The sequence below is a fragment of the Natrix helvetica genome, assembly GCF_964273705.1.
Source record: "Natrix helvetica genome assembly, chromosome: 1".
NCBI lineage: Eukaryota > Metazoa > Chordata > Lepidosauria > Squamata > Natricidae > Natrix > Natrix helvetica.
Genome location: NC_138548.1, coordinates 348,502,384 through 348,526,488, shown reverse-complemented (window position 1 = coordinate 348,526,488; position 24,105 = coordinate 348,502,384). Strand labels below are relative to the sequence as shown.

The 24,105-nt window shown below is 40.2% G+C and overlaps 1 protein-coding gene across 1 annotated transcript; it reads left to right on the top strand.

Annotated features, from left to right (window-relative positions):
• Window positions 1-313: 313 nt before the first annotated feature.
• Window positions 314-20,467, top strand: LOC309401131 (vomeronasal type-2 receptor 26-like; the record flags this gene model as incomplete). Its single annotated transcript, XM_081970117.1, has 3 exons — window positions 314-475; window positions 17,579-17,705; window positions 19,563-20,467. 3 exons carry the CDS (start codon window positions 314-316, stop codon window positions 20,465-20,467), a joined length of 1,194 nt encoding a protein of 397 aa, XP_081826243.1.
• Between the last annotated feature and the right edge of the window lie 3,638 nt (window positions 20,468-24,105).

The following is a 24,105-nucleotide window of genomic DNA, read 5'->3' as shown; positions in this document are numbered from 1 at the left end:
CAAAATTTGAAATTGCCAAATAGATGACCATTCAGACACAGAGTTGAGATCACTTTGCAAAACAACAGAATTTTCTGTAGAATTGAATAATTTTATGTCATTGGCAAAAATAATGCAATTGCTTTTAAGTTGATCACATAAATCGTTGATATAGAGCAAAAAAAGATGATGAAATTTCTTACCTTGCAGTGACAACAACTTCTACTATATTCTTCCCTTCTTGTTGGCTGTTCATGAAGTCAACCAGAATCCTTGGCTCTTACCCAACATCACCCTGGGCTACAACATCTATCAGAACTTTTTCAGTGCAAGAATGACATATGAGGCCATGCTGGATGTGCTGTCTACAGGGCAGGAGAACGTCCCAAACTACAGATGTGGAAGACAAAAGAACCTGCTGGCAGTTCTTGAAGAGATGGATTCCGAACTCTTTGATCATATATCTAATGTCATGAGCATCTATAAAATTCCACAGGTATGAAGGCAAATGGAATTAATTCTAAGTTGTAAATTGTTCAGATTTGCCTAGAAGGCAGCACTTGTCCATATTTCTCCAAAATAAATTTCTCCAAATAAATTGAAAGTTAGAGAGTAAATATTAGAAGAGCTGAAAGATTTTAAATTCACAAAGTATGTGAAGTGTGTGCGTCTGTGTGTGTATTTACATACATATGTAGTTATGTAGTTCCTGTGATCAGTTGCCCCCCCCACCTGCCCCCACCCTATCCTGTCCTAAATTTCTGCATTTTTCAGCTCAGCTGATTCACGCAGCACAATGGATTTCTGTGCCTCAGCTGCTTTAGTTACCAGCACTGCTCAAACGGTAAGCTGTAGAGCTTGAAATTGGGGCAGTTTGTACTAGTACTACAGACTCAGCAGAGGGCTAGTACTAGTAACACCAGAAAGAGTGAAGCAGCTGGGTCAAAGGCAAAAGGACACTCAGCTGTGGATGTATCTGGTGTTGAAAGGAAAGTCTGATGCTGTAAAGATCTATACTCCATAGGAAGCTGGAATATAAGATCCATGAATCAAGGCAAGCTGGATGTGGTCAAACAAGAGATAACAAGACTAAACATCGACATCTTAGGAATCAGTGAATTAAAATGGACATGAATGGGTGAATTTAATTCAGATGACCATCAAGTATACTACTGTGGGCAAGAATCCCTCAGAAGAAATGGAGTAGCCTTCATAGTCAATAAAAGAGTAGAAAAAGCACTATCCCCAAAATGACAGAATGATCTCAGTTCGAATCCAAGGCAAACCATTCAACATCACAGTTGTCCAAGTCAATGCCCCAACCACTGGTGCTGAAGAGGATGAAGTTGACCAGTTCTATGAAGCACTACAGTACCTTATAGAAATAACACCAAACTGATCTCCTTATCATCATGGGGAGTTGTCAAGTAAGAAGGTCAAAAGATAACTGTAATAACAGTTTGGCCTTGGAGTACAAAATGAAGCAAGGCACAGGCTACAAACACTCTTTTCCAACAATCCAAGAGATGACTCTACACTTGGACATCACCAGATGGTCAACACAGAAATCAGATTGACTATGTTGTCTGCAGCCAAAAATGGAGAAGCGCTATGCAGCCAGTAAACATAAGACCAGGTGCTGACTGTGGCTCAGATCATTAGCTTCTCGTTGCAAAATTTAGGCTTAAAGTGAAGAAGATAGGGAAAAACACTAAGCCGCTCAGGTATGAACCAAATGATATCCCTGATGAATGTACAGTAGAGGTGACAAATAGATTTAAGAAATTAGATCTGATTCCATAGATCTATGGACGGAGGTTCACAATATTGTACAAGAGGTAGCAACTAAAACCATGCCATCGAAAAAGAAATGAAAGCAAAATGACTGTCTGAGGAAGCTTTACAAATAGCTGAGGAAAGAAAGGAAGTGAAAGGCAAGGGAGAAAGGGGAAGATACACGCAATTGAATGCAGAATTCCAGAGAATAGCTAGAAGAGATAAGAATGCCTTCTTAAATGAACAGTGCAAAGAAATAGGAAAAAACAATAGAATGGGGAGGTCCATCGAACTTTTTGAGAAAATTGGAGATATGAAGGGGACGTTTCATGCAAAGATGGGCATGATAAAGGACCAAAATGGCAGGGATCTAACAGAGGCAGAAGAGGTTAAGAAGGGGTGGCAAAGTTGCACAGCAGAACTATACAAGAATGAGCTTAACATCCCTGATAATCACAATAGGATGATCACTGACCTCGAGCCAGACATTTTAGAATGTGAAGTCAAATGGGTCTTAGAAAGTCTGAGAAACAACAAGGCTAGTGAAGGCAACAGTATTCCAGCTGAGCTATTCAAACTCCTAAAAGGTGATGCAATAAAAGTGCTGCACTCAATTTGCCAACAAATTTGGATAACTCAACAGTGGCCACAGGATTGGAAAAAGTCTGTTTACATTTCAATTCCAAAGAATGGCAATGGCAGATAATGTTCAAACTACTGAACTATTGCACTCATTTCACATGCTAGCAAAGTTATGCTCAAAATCCTACAAGCTAGGCTCCAGCAGTACGTGGACCAAGAACTTCCAGAAGTATAGGCAGGATTTCAAAGAGGCAGAGGAACTAGAGATCAAATTGCCAATATAGGCTGGATCATAGAGAAAGCTAGCGAGTTCCAGAAAAACACATCTATTTCTGTTTCATTCACTATGCTAAAGTCTTTGAGTGTGTGGATCACACCAAATTGTGGCACATTCTTAAAGAGATGGGAGTACCAGACCATGTTGTTGGTCACTTGAGAAATCTATATGTGGGTCAAGAAGCAACAGTGAGAAGTGGACTCGGAACCACTGATTGGTTCAAAATTAAGAAAGGAATTAGGCAAGGCTGTATACTGTTGCCCTGCCAACTTAACTTATATGCAGAACTCAGCAGAGATGAATTTTTGCCAGTTCGCCCCAAATCGGGCAAACTGGTAGTGGCAGGGGCAGGAAGCTCTGTCTACCTGCCCGGACACTTCTTTGCATGCTCAGAAGCCTCACGTGTGAGCACATGTGTGCATGTACAAGTGAACCGGTAGTAAAATAAATTGAAACCCCCCACTGGAACACTTCATGAGAATGGTGGGACTAGATGAATCACAAGTTGGAATTAAAATTGCCAGGGGAAATATCAACACCCTCAGATATTCAGATGATACCACTCTAATGGCAAAAAGTGAGGTGGAACTAAAGAGCCTCTTGATGCGGGTGAAGGTGGAGAGTGCAAAAGTTGGCTTGAAACCTAACATTAAGAAAAGTAAGATCATGGCGTCCGCCCCCCTCCATTCCTGGCAAATAGATGGGGAAGAAATGGAGGTAGTGACAGATTTAATTTTCCTGGGTTCTATGTGTTCTCCAACTCATCAGCTTCTTCTCTCCATTGCTGCTCTTGCTGGGAGAGCATCTTGAGCATTTTAGCAGGTGTGAGCTGCATCTTTTCTCTAAGTCCCAACTAGAAAGCACTGTGGCACAGAGAAGCAGCAGCCATGTTGAATGCTATTTCTCCCAGCCACAGCACTTTCCAGATGGGACTTAGAGAAAAGAGTCAGCTCACAGCTGCTAAATTGCACAAGACGCTCTCCCAACAGTGCAGAGAGAAGCATCCGTTGCCCCAGAGAGCAGAGATGGAGGGGAGCAGGCCCCAAAAGGCTGCTCGGCCAAGCTTTACGCATGATGGAAGCACACACACTAACATTTTTGATGAACCGGTGGTGGAATTATTTGAAACCCACCACTACTGATACCTCATGCTCATTTACAATCCATTGGGGTCTCCATAGTTCCTCCCCCCCAAATCCCGCCTTGAGCCTCCACAGGCACTGGGTCTGCTTTAAGGCTAGGTTATTAAACCAACTTCTGCATTTCAAATGTCTGAAAGAAATTCAGCCATTTAAAGAGTTTATATAAAAATATTTGAAATCAATTATATGAATGAAGACAATGAAACAATATACCAATATTAAACAATTGCTGTGGGGGAAGAGTATAACAAAAAATATTTCAAGCCCAACATATGAAAGAATCAAATAATCTATGAGAAATTAATGTGTTTGTCAGTTTAAAAAGATATTCCATGCGTGTATAGTAGAATTCTAGTGTTTGAGTGGCTGCCACAAAGAGGAGGAGGTCAATTTATTTTCCAAAGCACCAGATGGTAGAACAAGAAACAAAAGATGGAAACTAAGCAAGGAGGGAAGAAACCTGGAAATAAGGCATTGAGGGAAATTAACCATTGGAACAGCTTCCCTCCAGAAGTTGTGGTTGCTTCACCACTAGGGTTTTTTTAAGAATAGACTGGACAGTCACTTGTCTGAAATGGTATTGGGTCTCCTGCTTGAGCAGGGGGTTGGAATAGGGCAGAAATGTCACTCGATTAAATTGAGGGCCGCATCAGGGTTGTGTTTGACCTTGGGGGGAGGTGTGGCCAAGGTGGGTGTGGCCAGAATGTCATCACTTGTGTCAGGGGGCACCTGTGGTAGCCCAAATGCTCTGCCAGCAAAACCAGGCTCTGGAACTTAGTTTTCAGCTGGGATGGCCTCCTGCAACCCTCTGCCAGCCAAAGCGGAGCTTGAGGGGGCATGCTCTAGCTCCCTCTTCACTGGCAGAGGCACCATGGGCTGGTCTTTTGTTATTTACAGGGTCTAAGCACCCTGCAGGCCGGATCCAGCCCCTGGGCCTTGAGGTTGATACCCTTGGCGTAGGGTATCCTGCTTGACAAAAGATTTCCCAGCTCTATTCTGATTGACTAATGGACGGAGTGAATGGGTGAATTATCATGTGACAACGAGGGTGTGCTCTATGAGGACCACCCATGAACCTTGACCACAGATAATTCAGAGCTCCCTGGTTTCAAAGGGAGCATACAAGACAACAGGACAGAACGTCAAGGGAACTACCAATATTCATGCAGTTATTGCTTGAAACTTCTCTCAGCCATGGGGAAAGGCCCTTAGATTTACCATCTGACATTTATCATTAAAACTGGCACAAACTACCAATAACTTCTCTTTTATCTTAAGATCAACTACAGTGTCATCAACCAGATGGCTGAGCAAAATCATCATTTGCCTTTTTCATATCGGCTGACCCCAAACCAAGAACCTCCTTACTCAGCCATTGTCCAGCTTCTCCTGCATTTCCGATGGACGTGGATTGGGCTCCTTTCTCAGGAAAATGAAAGAGGAGAAAAATTCAAAAGACGCTTTGAAGTTCTCTCTCTAAAAAATGGGATTTGCATTGTTCTCTCAGGAACCGTCCCAGAAACAAATATGCCGACAAGTGCTGGAGACCCTGTCCTCCAAGAGAAAAGGAAAATGTTCATTTCTCTTATCAAGAGTCAAATAAAAATTATAATATGCCAACTGGATTTTCAGGCCTTTGTAATGTTAACCATAATAATACAAACATTTGATATGACTAATACATCCCTTGTGGGAAGGGTGTGGATTGCAACAACTTTGACAGCTTTAAGTGTAAATATTTTTGACCGCTCAGTTGATCTCCAAAATAAATATGCTTTGTTTTCCTTCCTCATCCAGACAAAGAGAAGGGCTCAGTATTATGACTTTAATTCTTATGCATCTATGGTCACATCGTATGGAAAGGAAGCATTCCAATGTTCCTATTCAAGTCCTCTGTTATCTAAGAAAATTTGGAAAAAATGCAGAGAAAAAGAGAACTGGGAATTCCCACCCCATGATGTGATTGCAAGAATCCTGTCTCAGGATTCCTCCAGTATTTCCCAAATAATTCAAGTTGTGGCCTGGATCCTCAGTGCTGCCTCTTCCTCCCAACGGAGTAAGAGGAGAATGCAAGTTGGATACCATCAATCACACCAGATTGTGCAGCCATGGCAGGTAAGTCTTCTCCTTTGAGGTTCAATTGATTCTCCCCTTCCAATTCCTCAATATTAAATTAGATGTAGAAAGTTGTGAGATATTCCAAAGAGCAGTTGCCCAGTTTGTGGTATTTGAGAGTGTCAACCCTGAAGCTGACCTGACTGAGGCCATTTTGAAGCATCAGTGTTGCCACATGGGAGTCGAGGGATAAGGAGAGGGGAATAGAGATAGCCTGGGTTTTGTAGCCAAAACAAAATATTTTCTCCTGGGAACCAAGGACATTCCCAGCGATGGCTGGAGGGAGGATGAGTGCAGTTACCCGGCAACCAGATGACACCTTGATTGGATCATGTGACTGATTGTTTGGAAAGGAGAGGAAAACTTTAAATTTTAATTAGGTGAAAACTGTTGAAACATTTAGAGTCAGTTTTCACCAGCCTATATGCTAATATAATATGTCCAACAAAACTGATATTTGAGGAACCTGCTTGCCTCAGAGTCTTATTTGCTAGGGGCATATTACTTCCTTATTTAATGATTCAATATTTCAGTATGCTATTTTTATGCCAATTATCAGGTTGTGAGTATTGTTCTTTTTACAATTTTTCCTTGTTCCTATTGTTTCTATAGAATATTGATCGTATTTGTATTTCACAAACATATATTTCAAATAATAATACACATATTTATGTTAAGTTATAATTTTCCATTATTTATTAATTAATTTAATTATTCAATATTTCAATATGCTATTTTTATATTATTCTTTTTGGATCTTGAGTTTGTCTTCTGGGCTGTTGACTATTCCTGCCAGGTTAGTTTTGTCTGCAAATTTGATGAGTTCCCCTTCAGCCAGTTACAAGGCCACCTGATGGTGGTGTTATCTATTCCATGTTTTCAAAGATGCTTTATTTATTTATTTGTTTGTTAGTTTGTCGAACATGTACAAGATAGCAAGTATAATTATGAACATGGACATGAACGAAGGAAATAAATACAAATAAATGGGGACAGTAGGACAGGGACGGGAGACATGCTGGTGCGCTTATGCACTCCCCCCTTTAGGAATGGGGTGAGGTTCACCGTAGACAATTTACAGTTTCAGGCTGTAACAACGGAGTTGGGTAAAGAATTCCAGGCATTGACCACTCTGTTGCTGAAGTCATATTTTCTGCTATCAAGTTTGGAACGGTTTACTTTGAGTTTGTATCGAATGCTGACCCTTGTATTATTGAGATTGAAGCTGAAGAAGTTGTTGACTGGTAAGACGTTGTAGCAGTCAATGTTGTGTACTGTGCTTAGTTCAGACCACAGGTGGTGCAGTACCAAATTAGCCAAGCCCCAAATTTCAAGCCTGTTCTAAGTATTCTATTGTGAGTAAAGGAGTGGAGTACTTTTCTCGTGAAATATCTCTGGACCCCTTCAATCATATTAATGTCTGATATACAGTGTGTATTCCAGGCAGATCAGCTGTATTCGAGAATTGTCTGGCAAAGGTTTTGTAAGTCCTAGTTTGAAGTACAATGTTACCAGAGGAGAAGCTTCGCAAAATTAGGTTAACAACTCTTAACACCTTTTTGGCAATGCTGTTACACTGAGCTCTGTGGCTTAGATCGCTTGAGATGAGTCCTCCTCGGTCCTTGATGGAGTGAGAGTCGTGTACGAGATTGTTTCCGCCCAACTTGTAATTTGTGCTCTGATTTTTATTGCCAATGCGTAGGACAGAGCATTTGTTAGTTGAGATTTGGAGTTGCCAAATGCGTGACCATTCTGACTCATGGTCAAGGTCACTTTGTAGGGCGACCTTGAACATATGAGAGAAATTTTTGAAAAAGAGCTGTAAATTCCTGGGGAATGACTGAAAGAAACTTCCCATGAAATGCTGAATCAATCTGTTTCAGATGGCAGTGGTGATTTGAAGAGGTGGAATTATTCAGAGCACCTCCAATCCAGGATAATAGCAAGAAAAATATTGAATAAAGGCTCAAATTGTCATATTTTTTCTATATTTCTTCAGCTTCATAGTTTCCTGAGAAGCTTCCAACATCACAATATTTCCAGAGATGAGAATTCTTTGGAAGCAAATGGAGTTCCTGTTGGTGACTTTGATCTCATGCAGTGGACATCACTTTTGAACAAATCAGATGCGGGGGTGAAAATTGGATATGTAGAAAGACGAGCCTCCTCGGAAGTCAAGATTTCTGTCAATCAAAGTACCATCCAATGGCCAACATTATTTAACAAAGTAGTTGAGGATGCTCGGATTTTGCTCTTCTGTTTATCTCAATAAGAATTATTTCTTTTGGAGCAGAAAAAAAATAATTCTTATTGAGGCCAATTGAGATAACTTCCAAATGAGTGAACTTAAAGCCTCATTAATTTATTACATATTGTCAGAGTTTGTTGTATAACTTCAAATCCAGAAGGCACACACAGATAACTGATTCAGCTGGATTCATTAACTATACATAAGCATAGATGAATAAATGTACAATACCAACAGGTGGTTCTTCCAAGTAAACACAAAGCAGGAGAGTTACAGGCAAACACAAGAAGTTAGTTTCATATCAGCAGACAAACCCAGACAGACTGATAGTTTACTTCACAGAGCACCAGACTGCTTAATACTGTTAAGCCACACCCAGACTTCTTACTTACGTTTCTGTATCCAATTCTTTGCACACACTCAGATCTCTTTAAGCTCCAATTGGCTGAATTAGTTGCTATGGCTATTCATTGGCTAACCTTGTTCCCATGTCTCTCCCAGTCATGAATATTTTAATAGATATCATTTTACTTTAGAGGTTTTACAATAATCCATCACACACTGGAACCTACTGCATTGCATTTCAGGATTTGCAATGTACATTATTAAACTGGAATATGTTGCTATTATTTATAGTACATCAAATTATCTTTTTTTCGGTAAGAGAAAATCCAGAATGTCTATGTAGATTCTCAGTCATGCAGGTCATGGATGTGCAAAAGGTGCTTTTTCAAAAGGCACCTGGACTTTGTTTTCCCTTGAAGATGTTTCACTTCTCATCCAAGCTTCTTCAGTTCTGACTGAATGGTGGAGGTTGGAAAGATTTGGAACTGCTGAAAAGACAGTGTTGTAAACAGGATATAGATTCAGCAATTACAGGAAGATTCCACCACCATTTGCACTATTCAGGTGACCCTGAGGGCACAGATAAATTCCAAGTGGTCTCAACAACTTTCAGAAAGTCTGCTAACAACCAGATGACTGCAAGAAATATAAATCCATCCATACTCCACCATTCAGTCAGAACTGAAGAAGCTTCTGGAACTGAGAAGCGAAACGTCTTCAAGGGAAAACAAGGATCAGTTGTCTGGGAGACAATCCAGAATATGAAGGGTTTAGTCCACTGAACTGCATAAGAGAAAGATATGATTAAGGATGTGGTGAGGAAAATGAGGGCAGCTTAAAAAGTCATTTACATGATACATACATATATGCATACATACATACATACATACATACATACATACATATATAGATATAGATATAGATAGTATAGATATATCTATATATATATCTATCTATACTACTCTCCCTTTATTTATTTATCAGCACAAATACAACATACACACACACACACACACACACACACACACAGATAAATTCCAAGTGGCCTCAACAACATTCAGAAAGTCTGCTAACAACCACATGACTGCAAGAAATATAAATCCATCCATACTCCACCATTCAGTCAGAACTGAAGAAGCTTCTGGAACTGAGAAGCGAAACGTTTTCGCAGTCGCCATCTTCAGGCTGGGTTTTGACCTTAAAGCGTGGTCAGAGCTGCTGTCTTTCTATAAATCATGGTGGGGTGTGTGGAGTGCTGGCTTTGTTTCAGTAAGTGGAATGATTGGTCGTGTGGTTGTATCATGATTGGTAGATTGGTGCTGATTGGTGCTGGCTGTGTGTCCATTGTTGTTTCGTGTTGTAATGGCCTGGGTGTTGGGTGGGGCTCATTTGTTGACTAGGGCTGGTTTCCAGATGTCTGCTATGCGGGAGGTAAAGTCATGTATATTCATGTTGTGGGGGTGTTTCTCTATTTTAATAGCTTCCAGAATTATTCTCTTGTTGAAGTGTTCAGTTTTGGAGATTAACCTCATTCCTTCAAAATTAATTTCATGTCTTGTAGCTTTAAGGTGCTGGAAAAGGGAGGCAGTTATTTCTTTGCTTTCTTTTTTACTGCGTTCTTGTGTTTTGTGATGCATTTATTCTCCTGTTTCTTTGTCCTATGTATGTTGCAGGGCAGATTTTGAATGGGATTTTGTAGACTCCTTGGTTTTCTAGCTGGATATTGTCTTTGTGGTTTCTTAAGATGTTGGCTATTTTTGGACAGTGTTGAAGGCTATCTTGATATTGTGTTTGTGGAGAATTTTGCTGATTTTATCTGTGGTGCCTTTGATGTAAGGGAAGAGGGTGATGCCGTTGTCCTGTTCTGTGTCTCGGTTTTTGGGGGGAGTCTCCCTTTGGATTTGGTTGGTAATTGTTTTTCTTTGGAATCCTTTGGAGATTAATATGTTTGTGAGTGTCACGATGTTAAAAAGTTTGCTAAGCCTGAACTGCCTAAACTGACACTCAAGAGTTAAACTAAGAAAGCTTTATTGCGCAGGTCATAAAACAAAGAAGGTTCTTATCTGAAAGTGATTTATTGCGCACGCGTTACACATTCCAAATTCCTCTCTTCTTTGTTCGGCAGCCAACTTTTGGCTGACGAAGCTTTTCATTATCAAAATGTAACCAATTAGTTATTTTCTGTTTCATTTACTTTTATTATTTTTTTATTTTATTATTAAAGTTTGTTTATTAATTAGAATATTTTCTTAAAGACTATTTCTTTTCTAAATATCTCAAAAGATATGCGGAAGGGAATCAGCCACGGTCCATCGATCTCCAACAGGGTGTTTTTTTTTCCCCTGACAACTTGGTAGCAGAGTTTTGGTTTTGATACCAGCTGAGATGGTTACAATTTATGGCTGTATTTTCCCTTCATGCTATCTAAAGATAACCGACTAAGCCTAATTAGCCATGTCGAAGAAGAGAAAGAAAAAGAAAGATGGGGCGAACACAGATGAATCAGCTTCCTCTGACAAAGAGGCTCCCTCGGACACAGAGAAGCAAGATCAAAACGTATTCCAGGAGCAACAAAGTGCCGAGCCAGAAATGGGGGAAGGAGTTACAGAAGGCAAGATCTACGGACTGAGGTCAGTAAATGTCCCTCATTATCAAGATACAATTAATGAACGGCAAAAGTCTAAACGGCAACTGCCGGCAGAGGAAAAATCCTCCCACGCAGAAAGCAAAGTTTATGAAATCTCCCCAGATGAGCAAGAAATGCAAAGCTATCTATATCAAATAGAACGTTTAGAAAGATATGTTAGGGAGGCGAGAGTGTGTTTTAACGAAATAAAGCGAAGTAGGAGAAGCTCCCCCACTCCCAAAATGTCTGAGGACGCCATCTTGTCTTCTTCAAAACAACAGCCTAAGACACACCCCACAGAGTTCACTGGTCAATTAGAACAAAGAGACATGTACACGTCACCGAGGTCACGTGGTCCCTTTGAGTCAATTGAACTTCAGGCCATGTATAGAGGGCTGCAGCCAAGAAGTGAAGCTGCACTGCCATCTGCTGGCGGAGAAAAATCATTACAGCAAAAGATGATGAGGTTTAAAGAATTAGCTATGAGTTTTACAGAAGCCCAAACTTTGCCCTCAAAGGTTAAGTCTTCAACACCCCCTGGCGGTGCGGAATTCTCCCTAGATGGAAAAAGGCAAAGCCAAAGGCGAATTCGAGGAAGCCAATTTGATGTTGCCACGCAAAGGCCAATGATGCAACCCCAGCATCCCCTGGTTCAACAACCAGCTTTGCAACCAGAGCAACAAATTGTTCCTCAGCAGGTATTCACAGTCACCCCCTTGACTGGTGAGTCCAAATTAAAGGAGTCAGGAGAGAATTATAAAGCCTGGGTCAGTGAAATTGCGCTCTTGCTTCGAAGAGAAGGCACATATTCCATGGTTTTTGATCCTCCCCGTCAACCCTGGACACCTGCAATAAGAAACCTCGAAAACAGAGCAATCACGACTTTACTCATGTCAATGGAAATTGAGATCCAAGGTATCTTTCCACCTGATGCAACTGCCCAAGAAATATGGGCTATTTTGGAAGATTGCTACAGGCCCTTTTCAATTGAATCTTCATGTTTGCTCATGTCTGAGTTCCATGGTTCGAAGTTGAAACCTGGTGAACGAATTGGTGGACATTTGACCAAACTGAAAAGAATGAGAAGTGAATTGAGACAAAATGGCCATGTAATCGATGATATCCAAATGATTAGCATCATCATTAACTCATTGAATTATGAATGGAAAGATGCTGTTGCAAAGATTAACTACGTGCCTATTGCTCAATGCACAGTTAACCACGTTTGCAGACTTTTAGTGGAAGACGAAGCTATCAGGTTAGCTACCCCACATCTGCAACGGCCTCCAGCATCAAAGGCTCCAGCCAGACGTCCCTTCCGAGGAAGAGGCTACGCTCCAAGGATGCCAAAATGCTACACCTGCAACCGTGTGGGACATGACACCCGGGATTGTCCCCAACGAGTTCCAGCTCCCGCCACGTACCAGCCCAGAGGAACAGATTCCAGAGGCAGAGGTAGAGGCGGAAGACAAGGTCGTCGTGGTCCAAGGCGTGATCCACAAGCTCCACTTGCAACACTGGCCATAACCAACGTTCCACAACCTGATCCAAAGTTCGACAGACGTCTTTTGTGGACTTTAGATAGTGGAGCAGCTGTGCACGTTACCCACAGAAGGGAACTTTTCACAGAGATGGGCGAACCAGAGCCCGAGTATCGAGAACTGTATTCCTTCACCAACCACACTTGCAAGGTTATGGTAAAAGGAACTGTTTACATTGAAGAGCTCGATACACACATCCCTGATGTTTATTACATACCTTCAGCAACCAGTAATTTGCTTAGTCAAAGTCACTTATCTAGAGAGTTAAAGTTCCAGGTTCACCACCTCGAAAAAGCAAGTTACTTAGTTAAAGATGGTGATATTGTTGCTGAAACCATGCTGATTGGTGGTGTTTATTACTTAAAGCCAAAGCCTAAAGGGCAAGCACAGGCAAGTATGCAAACTCCAAAAAGGCACAACGCAGACCCAGAGAGAGTTGTCCCAGAGAGAGAAAGCGTTACTGTGCCAAAGGCTCCTAAAGCCAACAAACAAAGAAAACAGCAACAGATTGCTCAAAGCAAGCCTGAGGGTCCTCATGAAACTGTTAATGTTGAGAATTCACTAACTGGTAAACCTTTGCATTCCAGGTGTATTCACAAGTGGCACAGAAGATTGGGGCATGCCAGTTTCCGTGTTCTTAGAAAGATGCCGGAGTTCGCAAAAGGTTTGGATCTAAAGGGGTGTAAGGTGTTTTTGGATTGTGCGGTTTGCAAAAAGGCTAAATCCAAGGCGGCTGCAGTTCCCAAACACGCTACACGCCGGTCAACACGCATTTTTGATTTGGTACACACTGACATAGTGGGTCCTTTCCCACCAACACTTGGTGGCAGAAAGTATTTTTTAACAATTGTAGATAATCATTCTAGATATGGATTTGTATATCCTATGAGAGAGAAATCTGAGACCTTTCAGATCTTTAAAGACTTTGCAGCGTTTGTTTCTACACAATACCAAGTTCGCATCGCCAGAATCCAGAGTGACCGTGGTGCAGAATTCATGTCTCAGCATTTCCAGGACTGGATGCGTAAGAATGGAATTCTTCATCAGACATCTGCTCCATATACACCGGCTCATAACGGAGTCGTAGAAAGAAGACAAGGGGTTCTACAAACCATGATGCGTTGTCTTCTAGAAGATGCCAATCTCAGTAACGCATACTGGGGTGAAGCAATCAAATATGCAAATTACATTGTCAACCGTACTTGGAGCAGTGTAATCAATCAAACTCCTTTCTACATGCTGTATGGCTACAAGCCTGATCTCAAGAACCTCCACATTTTTGGTTCATATGCTATGGTGAACACTCCCTTAAGTCAAAGGAGAAAGGGAGGTACAGTAGCAAAGAGACTGAGATTTATGGGTATTGATGATAATTCAAAATGGTACAAATTCATTGATACTAAACATGTGATTGTCATTTCACAATCTGCTAATTTTGAGGAAGACATTGACTGGTCCAGGATTCATTCCAATGATCCTGAAGTTTATTTTCCTAGAGATGGTGTTCCAGATGCCACGCAGCCTGATGACAATTCGCAGGCAGATGTTCCTTCTACCAGCTCTTCACAACCTGATGTTCCGTCTTCGCAAGCCGCGGATGCTGATGCTAGCGACGAACGTGAGGACGAGGATGATGATGAAGAAGAAGAAGAAGACTGGTCTGTTGTTCCTAGACGCTCCAAGAGGGCCACAAAAGGAATCCCTCCACAACGTTATTCATGGCAACTGACAAAAACACCAGTACCTATGATTTGCAACGTTACTCTTCCTCCAGAGACATTCACACAAATCAAACAGCTTCCTGATTCAGAACAAGACAAATGGTATGATGCAATGCAGGATGAAATGGACAGTTTGAAGAAACTTAATGTATTCACACCTGCAAAACCTCCAGCAAACAAGAAAGTCATTGGCACCCGATGGGTCTACAGAATCAAGAAGAAACCAAATGGTGAGTCTTTATACAAAGCCAGACTTGTAGCTCAGGGTTTCGCTCAACGTTATCCTGAGGACTACACAAACACTTACTCACCAACAGTCAGAACTGAAAGTGTAAAAATTGCTTTAACCACTGCAACTATTCTTGGTTTAGAAGTTTTTCAATTTGATGTGGACACAGCTTATCTACATGCAGACCTAGATGAAGAGATCTACGTGAGAAGCCCTCCAGGATTCCGAAAGCAAGAAGGGGATACCTGGTTCCTGAACAAAAGTCTTTATGGTCTGAAACAGTCAGGTTTAATGTGGTATTTATGTCTTACTGACAAACTAAATTCAATGGGCTTTATTAAGTCCGAAACTGATGAATGCGTGTTCACAAAAAGATCTAACAATGCATATGAGATAATTCTTGTTTATGTTGATGATATTGTTTATATTGGTCCAAATAAGAAAATGAGTGAGATTTTTGCTAAAAGTTTGCAGAGATACTTCACACTAAAATCTTTAGGACACATTAGCACTTATTTAGGTGTTCAAATTGAAAAGACACAGAAGGGGTTTAGTCTTTCACAAGAGGAGAAAATTGACCACATTCTACATCATTGCAACATGAAAGATGCTAGCACAACAAAGACACCCATGCAAACAGATTTTCACAACTTAACACATGAACCAAGTCCTGAGTTCGAGGATCAAACACTTTATCGTTCAGTCATTGGTTCACTATTATACATTAGTAGTTGGACCAGACCTGACATCGCACTTAGTGTTAATCTTTTATCACGACACGTAGGTAAGGCAACACAATTTTATTGGTCATGCATTAATAAGTTGTTGAAATACCTAAAACACACTAAACACATGAAGTTATTGCTAGAACCAACACACACTGATCAACCAAAGTTGATTTGTTTTGCCGACGCCGACTGGGCGAGCGACAAGAAGTCACGCAAAAGCACTTCTGGTTACATGATGTTCCTAAATGGTTGTCCTGTTTACTGGCAAGTGAGAAAACAGAGTTTTGTTTCATGTTCATCTACTGAAGCTGAATATGCTTGTGTTTCAGATGCTTGTAATTCTCTAACGTGGTTTGATGCTTTGATCACAGATATCTGGACACGTCCGATTCGACCAATCACCGTGATGGAAGATAATGTATCTGTTGTTTATATTTCTGAGTCACATTTTACAGGTTCTAGGTCCAGACACATTGACATTCGTTATCAAAACACAAAGCAATTAGTTAAGCAAGGTTTTGTTAAATTGCAATATGTTTCTACACATGATCAGATCGCAGACATGCTTAACAAACCACTCGCCGCAAATCAACACGAGTATCTGCGAAGGAAGATGTGCCTTAATTGATGATTTGATGATGTCAGCCCAGACTAGCAAAAGAAGGGGTGTCACGATGTTAAAAAGTTTGCTAAGCCTGAACTGCCTAAACTGACACTCAAGAGTTAAACTAAGAAAGCTTTATTGCGCAGGTCATAAAACAAAAAAGGTTCTTATCTGAAAGTGATTTATTGCGCACGCGTTACACATTCCAAATTCCTCTCTTCTTTGTTCGGCAGCCAACTTTTGGCTGACGAAGCTTTTCATTATCAAAATGTAACCAATTAGTTATTTTCTGTTTCATTTACTTTTATTATTTTTTTATTTTATTATTAAAGTTTGTTTATTAATTAGAATATTTTCTTAAAGACTATTTCTTTTCTAAATATCTCAAAAGATATGCGGAAGGGAATCAGCCACGGTCCATCGATCTCCAACAGGGTGTTTTTTTTTCCCCTGACAGTGAGAGTGTGTAATTCAGTTTTCGGGTGGTCTTTGTCAGCTAGGCATTTGGTTCTGTAGATGAGGGTCTTGGCTACAGAGTTGATCTGTGGAGGGTGGTGATGGGATTGTGCGTTTAAGTAGCGATTGGTGTTTGTGTTTTTCTGGTAGATGGTGTGTCTTAGGGAGCCATTGGGTTTTTTGTAGATTAGGACGTCCAGAAAAGGAAGTTGGCTGTTTGTTTCTATTTCCATAGTGAATTGTATTTTGGGGTGTAGGCGGTTGAGATGTGTGAGTAATTTGTCCAGTTTTTCTTTCCCGTGTGGCCAAATCACGAAAGTGTCATCAACAAACCCAAACTCTGGCTTAGATATGTTGATGACACTTTTGTGATTGTGTGTGTGTGTGTGTGTGTGCGCGCGTGTGTGTGTATCCTTATATATCTCCATATATGTATATATGTTTATGTATGTATATGTATACGTGTATATGTGTATGTATGTATGTGTGTGTGTGTGTATGTATGTATGTATGTATGTATGTATGTATGTATGTATGTATATATATGTGTGTGTGTATTGTGTCACAACCCCTGGTATGCCCAAATATGGGAGAGAGCATACTGCTTCCCTTTTCTGTCTATCGATTCACCCTAGGAGCCATCCAGGCAGAAAGCCATTTTTTTATGTTGCCTTGTTACATTTGTGTTGCATTTGGCAACAGGCAAATAGGCAACATACCTATTTCCCTGGCTTAGCTGATAAAGGAGGAGAGCCTGTGGCTTAGTGGCTAATACAACTGCCTAATATGTAATACAGCCCAGGTTAAATTCCCAGTAAGGGTATGGCTAGTTGATGAGAGCTAAATAGCTTGAAATAGAACTATACTAGTCTCCCTTTATTTATTTATCAGGACAAATGCAACGTGTGTGTGTGTGTGTACGTGTGTGTGTGTGTGTGATAGCATTCTCATTCATGCATTAAGGAGAGACACCTTTTGCAATAGAACTATTTTCCTTCGGAAGAAAGAATAAGGCAATGTTTTGGGATCTACAATGGAGATTGATAGAGAAAGAGAATGGCCTTTCATTGCAAGTAGAGTAATTAAATTTCATGCCATTACTTCTTGACTGATTTTCTCAATGTGCTCCTGAACTTCTGGAAGCCAGTTGATTTCACTAAATCCTCTAACTCATACATTACCCTGACTAATCTTTCTGTTTATGTTTAGATGGCACCTTATTCAAGATGTTCAGAAAGTTGCTCCCCAGGTTACACCAAGATTGTGAGAGAGGGAGCCCCAGTTTGCTGCTACGATTGTTCTCTCTGTATGGAAGGAACATACTCCGGGCAAGAAGGTAGAGTAGGTGTCCCCAAAAACAGAAAAAAAACCCCAGGATTCAATTAAAATTCTCTATTGCTTTTTGGGGGTATTTGATCAAGAAGCAAAAAAAAGCATTACATTTCTTGAAGGCATCCACAAACTTTTCCAAGATTGGGCACTATCAGCAAATTTGGATATGATGTGAGCATTTAAATAAATAATGGAAGATTGCTGATTTCTATAGACTTGCTTGCTTTGTTTTTGGAAAGAGGTTTTGAGAGCTAATAATAACATTCACTTCAGCCTTTAAAAAGAGTGTTGATTACTTTAACTAATGATGTGTCATATGGATATCTGGGCAGAAATATTATATTACCGAGTTTTCCCGAAAATATGACAGCGTCTTATTTTCTTTTGCCCCACGAAAGATGGCCTTGGGCTTATTATCAGGGAGGGCTTATTGTTTTGGGGTTACCGGCCGCTGCTCCCTTGCGAACTGACTCTCGAAGAGCCAGGCACAGCCTCAGGGGCGAAGCAGTTATGAGGTAAACATGCTCATGAGCAGCCACCCGGCAAATCCCCTCTCCAGCCGGGCAGAGCGCCATTCACTGACCTAGGGGGTATCACTAAGACACCAAGCCACGTGACGCTCTGCCCGATCACCAGCTTTCACGGCTTGGCACATTCGGGATTCCCCCTAGGTCAGTGCATCGAGCTCTGCCCGGCTGGAGAGGTGGGGTGCGTGAGCGCCTGTTCCACCCCAAGCCTCACCAACCCCTTCCGCAGCTCTCCCAGGGCACTGCCGCTGGCCACCACCATCTGCCGCCACCCGCCGCTGCCATGGTCTGAGCATAACTTCCAAACTCCAAAACTCAGGGCCCAGTCTTCCTGCATCGGCCGCTCTAGGAGTGTTCTCTATGGTGGGCCGGCTGCCAGACAGAGAGTCTTCCAGACAGAGAGTCTTCCAACAGCTGGGCCACTATAGGGAGCACTCCTAGAGCGGCTGATGCTGGAAGACTCGACCCCGAGTTATGGAGTTTGTAAGTTATGCTTGGAGCGTGGCGGCGACAGGCGGTGCTGGGTGGCGGCGGCCAGCCATGGTGCCCTGAGAGAGCTGCGCAAGAGCTTGTTGAGGCTTGGGGCAGAAGAGGCACTCGCGCAACCCCCCTCTCCAGCTGGGCAGAGCTCAATGCACTGACCTAAGGGGTATCCCGAATGAGCCAAGCCATGTTAGCTAGGGGGTAGGCAGAGCACCACGTGGCTTGGCACCTTAGTGATACCCCCCTAGGTCAGTGAATGGCACTCTGCCCGGCTGGAGAGGGGATTTGCTGGGCGGCTGCTTGTGAGCATGGTTACCTCATAACTGCTTCACCCCTGAGGCTGTGCCCGGCTCTTCGGGAGCCCACTCGCAAGGGAGCAGCCGGCCGGTAACCCCAAAACAATAAGCCCTCCCTAATAATAAGCCCAAGGCCATCTTTCGTGGGGCAAAAGAAAATAAGACGCTGTCATATTTTCGGGAAAACTCGGTAATATAATATTTCTGCCCAGCCAGGCAGAATGCCAGTCCTCAACCTAGCGGTATCCCGAAGGCAGGAAGCAACATGAGCGCCTTCCCCCCTCCCAGCTCTCGCGGGTTGGGGCCTTCGGGATATCGCTAGGTTAATGAGCGGTGCTCTGCCTGGCAGGAGGGGGGGGTTGTCCAGGGGGTTTATTTTGGGGGGTGGGCTTATATTTTTGCCCACGTGAAAAATGTGGCAAGGCTTTAGTTTCAGGACAGGTCACATTTTCGGGGAAACACGGTAGTCCTTTAAAATGAAGTAATCGATTTCTGATGCAGTTTTCATGCTCCTACAGCTGCAAAAACAGATACATGCTAACCATTTTTTTCCAGATGCAGCCCATTGTGAAAAGTGCCCAGATGACCAGTATTCCAATAAGAAGCGAGATCAGTGTGTCCCCAAAAATATAAGCTTCTTATCCTATGAAGAGTTGTTGGGATTCATCCTGGCTTTCTTTTCCATTGCTTTGTCCCTAACCACCTCCTTTATTCTGGGAATCTTCATTAAATACCGAGAAACTCCCATAGTCAAAGCCAACAACCGGGACCTCACCTACATTCTTCTGATATCCCTTTTGCTTGCTTTCTTGACCCCCCTTCTGTTTATTGGTCATCCCAAGAAAGTCACTTGCCTTCTTCGGCAAGTCACGTTCAGTTTTGTTTTCTCAGTTGCCGTCTCTTCCTTGCTGGCAAAGACGATTATGGTTGTAGTTGCATTTTTGGCCACGAAGCCAGGAAGCAGGATGAGAAAATGGCTGGGGAAGGGTCTGGCGAACTTTATAGTTTTATCCTGCTCCGGTATTCAAGTAGGCATCTGTATCATATGGCTGGGAATCTTTCCCTCATTCCCAGATTCTGACTTTCATTCCCAACCAGGAAACATCCTGCTGCAATGCAATGAAGGCTCTGTCACCATGTTCTACTCTGCCCTTGGCTACATGGGTTTCCTGGCTCTCATTTGCTTCTTTGTGGCATTTTTGGCTCGAAAGCTGCCTGGTTCCTTCAATGAAGCCAAACTGATCACCTTCAGCATGTTGGTTTTTTGCAGTGTTTGGATCTCCTTTGTCCCCACCTACCTGAGCACTAAAGGGAAATATATGGTGGCTGTGCAGATCTTCTCCATCCTGGCCTCCAGCCTAGGTTTACTGGGCTGCATCTTTATCCCCAAATGCTACATTATTATCCTGAGACCTGCCCTGAACACCAAAGAACATCTGATGATGAAAACTTTATTATAAGCAATAATAAAGTATATTATTTTATTTCCCTTAATATATTTATTAATATTGCTTACTGATGCAATATTTATAAATACTCCATAGAGATTCTTTTGATAATCACAGAGGACATTAACCAATTTGAATATGGAAAAGTAAATTAAGAAGAAAAATATGAATTTGGAAACTATACATCTGTCTAGATATTATTTTGTGAAAAAGCTAAGTGACTTGATGGGTTTTGGGGCCTCGGTAGATTATGAACTTTAATTTGCAAAAATACTCCCAAAGAACTACAATAGTAACAATGTGGATAAATTTAACGTGGACTATACATTTTATTTCTGAAAGAAGAAGAAACATAGGAAGCGCTTACTCTTAAGATTTATGAGTAATTGATTATTAATTATTAACTGTAATTATATATATATGTCTGTGTGTGTGTGTATGTATGTATGCATGTATGTGTGTGAGTGTGTGTGTGTATAGTATGCTGATATTTGTACTAATATAATATTAGACAGGTGATACACCAGGGAGTGTGGGAAATATTTTTCTTTTTTAAAAAAAAAGTTTTTTATTTTTCCTTTCAAATTCATTCTTAAATATACATTCTTATAATTGCTATTTAACATGTGTCAATTCATATCATTTTTCCGCCTGTATATTTACATTTTCAAACTGTCTGATTTCCCCTTCCTCTGATTTAATAATGTGTCATATGAGTTATTTGTTTTGTGCTTTATTCCTTTCTCTTTCTATTTGAATCTTTTTTCAAGCCAATCATAAAATTGCCCCCATGTCCTGTAGTACACTCCTTGTCCTTTATTTGCAATGTCAACCTATTCATTTCTGCACAATCCAATATCTTCTTTATTGTCTCTCCTTCCATGGGATTTTGTCTGCTTTCCAATTTTGAGCAAATGCAAATCTAGCTGTTGTTATTATTTGTACAATCAAATACGAGTCTTCTTTAGTATATTTCTCTGGTAGAATACCCAATAAGAATATCTCTGGCTTAAATTCTATGGGCTGATGTATCCTTTTCTCTAACCATGATTGTATTTTAACCCAATAGCTTTTTGCGTCTCTACATGTCCACCACATCTGATAATATGTTCCTGGTAATTGGTGACATTTGCAACATTTAGCTGATTTATCCTTAAACATTTTTGCTAATCTTTCCGGTGTCATGTGCCATCTATAAAACATTTTATGTAAGTTCTCTTTGTATGCTGTTGCCATTGTCATTTTATAGTTCCTTTCCCATAGTTGTTACCATTTTTCTAGTTCTATTGTATATCCAAAGTTTTTTGCCCATCTTATCATTGTTTCTTTAACCTTTTCTTCTTCTAAATTTATTCTAAGTAAATAACTGTACAATTTTTAAATCATTTTTTCATCCATTCCCATGAGTATGCTCTTTAATTCTGAATCTTCCATATTAAAACCATACTCTTTAACGTCTTTCTCAAATCTTGTTTCTATTTGCATTTGTTTAAACCATCCTATATCAATCCCTTGTTCTTCTAATTCTTTCTTTTGTCTTAGTTCTCCCTGTGCTGTTAGTATATCTTTGTACCTTATAAACTTTTTTGTACTACTAATATTCGGATGTATCAAAGCTTCTATCGTTGAAAGCCACATTGGTACTTCCATATGGTGTTTTTCTTTTACTTTTTCCCATGCTGCATATAAACCATTTCTTACATAGTGTCTCTGAAAATAACCATGTATTCTATTTTTCCTACAGCACAAAAATGTGTGCCAACCCAGTTGCATATCGTGTCCCTCCAAGGCTAATAACCTTGCATTTCTTAATAATATCCATTCTTTTATCCATGTTAAAGCGGCTGCTTTATAATATAATTCCCAATTCGGTGCACCAAATCCACGTCTAATCCTTGAATCTTGTAACATTCTTATATTAATTCTCGCTTTCTTTCCTTGCCAAATATATTTTATTATTATTTTATTTAGTTTTTCGAAGTACTTTTTTTCCAGTTTTATCAGTATTGTTTAGAATAAAAATAATATTCTTGGTAATATATTCATCTAAATTACCGCTATTCTTCTCATTGGTGATAACTGTAAGTTTTTCCATTTCTCTATATCCATTTCAATTTGATTTCTTAATTTATAGTAATTATCTTCTTTAATTGTTACACATCTCAAAGTCAACTGTATTCCCAAATATTTCAGTCTTTTTACTATTTGAATAGCTAATTTCTCCATTGTTTCTCTTTTCTGTTTTTCTGTTATGTTTTTCACTAACATTTTGGTTTTGTCTTTGTTAATTTTCAATCTTGCCACTCCTCCATACTCATCTATTTGTTCTAATTTGTTGTTCCTTATAGATGGTTTTAACCTCCCCAAAATCCATCATTTGCTCTTGCATTATCATAAATTGCCAATTTACATTATCAAAAGCTTTCTGTGCATCCAAAAATAACAATGCCATTTGTTTCCCGGGATGTACTTCATAATATTCTAATGCATTCAATATAATTTGTATATTATCTCTAATTTGTCTCTTAGGTAAAAAAAACTATTTTGATCTGAGTGTACAAATTCATTTAACAATCTTTTAAGTCTTTCCGCCATTATTGATGCAAAGATTTTATAATCCACGTTTAATAAAGAGATTGGTCTATAGTTCTTTATTTGTCGCAAGTCTGTTTCTTCTTTTGGGATAAGAGTTATATAAGCCTCCGACCAGGAATCCGGTACTTTTGCTTTCAAAAACAGCTCATTAAATACTTCTAACATTATGTTGCTAGTACATCTTGTAGCATTTTGTAATAGTCTGCTGGTAGTCCATCTGGACCTGGTGTTTTCCCTTTTTTGTCTTTTTATTGCTTCTATTACTTCCATCTTTGTTATTCTCTCTTCTAGTGCTTTTTTAATTTTTTTTGGAATCTTAAGTATTTCTGCACTCTCTAAATACTGTTTTATCTTTTCCTCTGCTGTTGTAGCTTGCTGGTAAACAAAAACAACCAACAAAAAACCCCACCAAATTCCTACAAAGAGAGCAAAAGTAATTTTACAAAATGACCACAATTGTAAAATAAAAATATATCTTTAATCCCCCTTATTCCCTCCAACTCTAACAGTAGGAGAGTCAAGGAGGAAAGAAGAAGGAGAAAAAGGAGAGAGAAAAATAAAAATAATAATGAAAAGTAAAAATCCAATAAGTACCCATTAGGTGGAAAGTTACAAGTTAAAATAAAAAAAGAAGTTGATTTAAAAATGGAAGCAAGTACAGATTCACCTGAAGAAAATAGCTTCTATTCTTAATATAAACAAAACCTCCACAGTTCCAAACATTTCCAAAACAATTCCAGAGTTTCAAAGTTATAATCAGAATAATGGAGAAACAAAACACCCAGGATGAATCCACAGCTGGTATTTTGTCTTAGATAATCAAAAAAAGTGTTCAAGATAAAGTGTTCAAGGTTATTTTTCCTCTCTCTCTGTTGTCACTAGATGGCTCTGTTGTTTCTTAGAAGAGTAGCTAGGAAGTGGGGGAAAAGGTTCAAAAAAGCAATCTCAGAGATCAGTTCTTTAAATATCAGTTTTTAAAATATCAATTTCAAAATTAAAGTTTTTTACTTTTTGACAACTCGCTGTGACTGTCTTCCTTCCCATCTAGGTCAAAA